Genomic DNA, 2,500 nt, shown 5'->3' with positions numbered 1-2,500 from the left:
TTGACTATCGGGAACGCGCCCTGCAGGAGGGAGGAGAGGAGGTGCGCGTCCAGGGTGGAGGGGAGGGGCTCCGTCTTCACGGCTGGTCTGATGACGTAGCTGGTGGAATCTCCCCCGGTAACCGGAGCAGCAGCCAGGCTCTTCAGCCACTCCTCCAGCCCCAGCGGCTCCTGCTTGATCTCACAGCCGGCCTTCAGCTCACCCTGACCGGCCTCGAGGCTCAGCAGAGAGTCGATGAAATCAGAAACATCCACCTGTTGCTCCAGAGCTGAGAGCGGGAGGAGAGAGTCCGCGCAGCCCGGGTACAGAGCATCACTCCCGGTCACTGACTGTCCACAGCCGCTGCTGCAGCTGGAGCTCACAAACTCACTCTTCACCACCACGGGGTGAGAGGCGGGGGGCAGCGGCTGGTCTGCGGCCGCGGGGGGGACGCTCAGCTCAGAGTTTGGAGTCAGACATGGAGATGGAGCGTAGAGCTGAGCGGAGGTGGAGGCTGCTGCTGCTGCTGCTGCTGCTGCTGCTGCTGCTGCTGCAGCTGCTGCAGTGTCGCCCTGCTGCTCCATCTCGGTGCAGATCCCGACGATCTCTGTGATCATGTTGAGGATCGCGTCTGCAGTGCTGCTCAGTCCAGCTGCTGGTACCGGATCCGGCTCGGTGAAGAAGCTGCCGGTGTAGCCGAACGAGGGCGAGAGGGTGTCCGAGGAGCAGTCACTGAAGTCGGAGAAGAAATCTGAGTCAGAAGCGTCAGCTCCCGGAGAGAACACTGAGGAGAGAGAGAGGAGGAGGAGGAGGAGGTGTTAGTGTCATTGCATAATCAGAGCAGCCTACACACAGCTGATCAATATGAAGCTGCAGCAACATGCACGACTAACTGATTTACACCTGCTGCACAGATCACATCACTAATCATCTTATCGATCTGTTATTGGCTCACACACACCTTGACTGAAAGGTGATCCCACGTCAGAGTCCGCTCCGTCGCTGGGACTCGAACCCACACTGTCCACCCAGGCGCTGCACGCGACCTCAAACTCCGACATAAAGCTGTCCTCGCGCTCCAGAAGCATCACGTTACTGATTGGTTGTTGTGATGAGATATTCAAAAAAAGATCCCGTTATTATGAATCCGTGAGCGGAGCTGTCGGTGAGTTCCGTTAGTCCGCTCGGTGATGCTGAAGATGCTGGACTCCCTCCGCTCGCTGCCTCTTTTATACTCTCCGTCTCCTAGGTAACTCCCGAACCGGCCTTATTGGTCGGCACCAGCGCGAGGGATTCCCCCCGCCGTGCGCTTCGTAGCTGCCCAAATATGGGCAGCATCCGGCCGTGACGGCGGGTATCCCCACACCATAAAAGGACAGGCGGCAGAGCTACGTAGAGCCGAGAGGAGAGAGGGGTTTCCTTCACTGCGGCAACAGAGAGGAGGGGGGGGGGTTATACAAGCAGCGGGAGGGATGGAGGGATGCAGCACAGGATGGAGGAGAAGAAGAAGAAGAAGAAGAAGTGTTATTGTTGTAATTATCAACGCTTTCATGGAGGGAGACATAAAACATGCTGCATCACAACACAAAGACTGTGCGTGCTGCAGGCTGAGACCCCCCTCTGAGTTTCAATCTCTGCAGGAAACTCAACATACAGGCCCCCCTCAGCACTCTGCTCTGTCTTTAAACACATCCTCCAGTGACTTTGTTTACATTGACTGATATTTGATTAACAGACGATGAGATATGTGGAACCTGCTGCTGTGAGAAGATGAAGAGACAGAATGATTCAGCAGCAGGTCGGGAATGTTCTTCAGCTTCTTTTCTCCTGTTATGATCAAGAATCACTCATATCACAAACGCTGGATCTCAGCAGCTGAAACATCACACACAGGTTTTTATTTTCTACAGAGACATTTCTTCTGAAGAGCGACGTGAAAACAAACAAAGTGTGTCGCACTGACACAGCTCTGCAGTGCTGCAGAGAGAGAGAGAGACAGAGAGAGAGAGACAGAGAGAGAGAGAGAGACAGAGAGAGAGAGACAGAGAGAGAGAGACACACAGAGAGAGACAGAGAGAGAGAGAGACAGAGAGAGAGACAGAGACAGAGAGAGAGAGAGACAGAGAGAGACAGAGAGAGACAGAGACAGAGAGAGACAGAGACAGAGAGAGAGACAGAGACAGAGAGAGAGAGAGAGACAGAGAGAGAGAGAGAGAGAGAGACGGACAGAGACAGAGAGAGAGACAGAGAGACACAGAGAGAGACAGAGAGAGAGAGAGACAGAGAGAGAGACAGAGAGAGACAGAGAGAGAGAGAGAGAGACAGAGAAAGAGAGAGAGACAGAGAGAGAGAGAGACAGAGAGAGACAGCGAGAGAGAGAGAGAGAGACAGAGAGAGAGAGAGACAGAGAGAGAGAGACAGAGAGAGAGAGAGAGAGAGAGACAGAGAGAGAGACAGAGAGAGACACAGAGAGAGAGAGAGACAGAGAGAGAGAGAGAGAGACAGAGAGAGAGAGAGAGAC

At 54.2% G+C, this 2,500-nt stretch overlaps 1 protein-coding gene across 1 annotated transcript in view; it reads right to left on the bottom strand.

The window, feature by feature from the left end:
• Nucleotides 1–1,416, bottom strand: part of LOC132958637 (early growth response protein 4-like) — a 2,586-nt gene extending 1,170 nt beyond the window's left edge. Inside the window, exons 1-2 of the mRNA XM_061031591.1 lie at nt 941–1,416; nt 1–763 (exon numbers count right to left, since the gene is read on the bottom strand). The exon at nt 1–763 is cut by the window's left edge and continues 1,170 nt beyond it. Coding sequence (XP_060887574.1) covers nt 1–763; nt 941–1,067 — 890 coding nt within the window. The 5' untranslated portion in view covers nt 1,068–1,416. The remainder of the gene's footprint in view (nt 764–940) is intronic.
• Between the last annotated feature and the right edge of the window lie 1,084 nt (nt 1,417–2,500).

This window comes from Labrus mixtus, chromosome 23, assembly GCF_963584025.1.
Source record: "Labrus mixtus chromosome 23, fLabMix1.1, whole genome shotgun sequence".
In the NCBI taxonomy this organism is placed as follows: Eukaryota; Metazoa; Chordata; class Actinopteri; order Labriformes; family Labridae; genus Labrus; species Labrus mixtus.
This window is presented reverse-complemented; position numbering and strand designations above follow the sequence as displayed.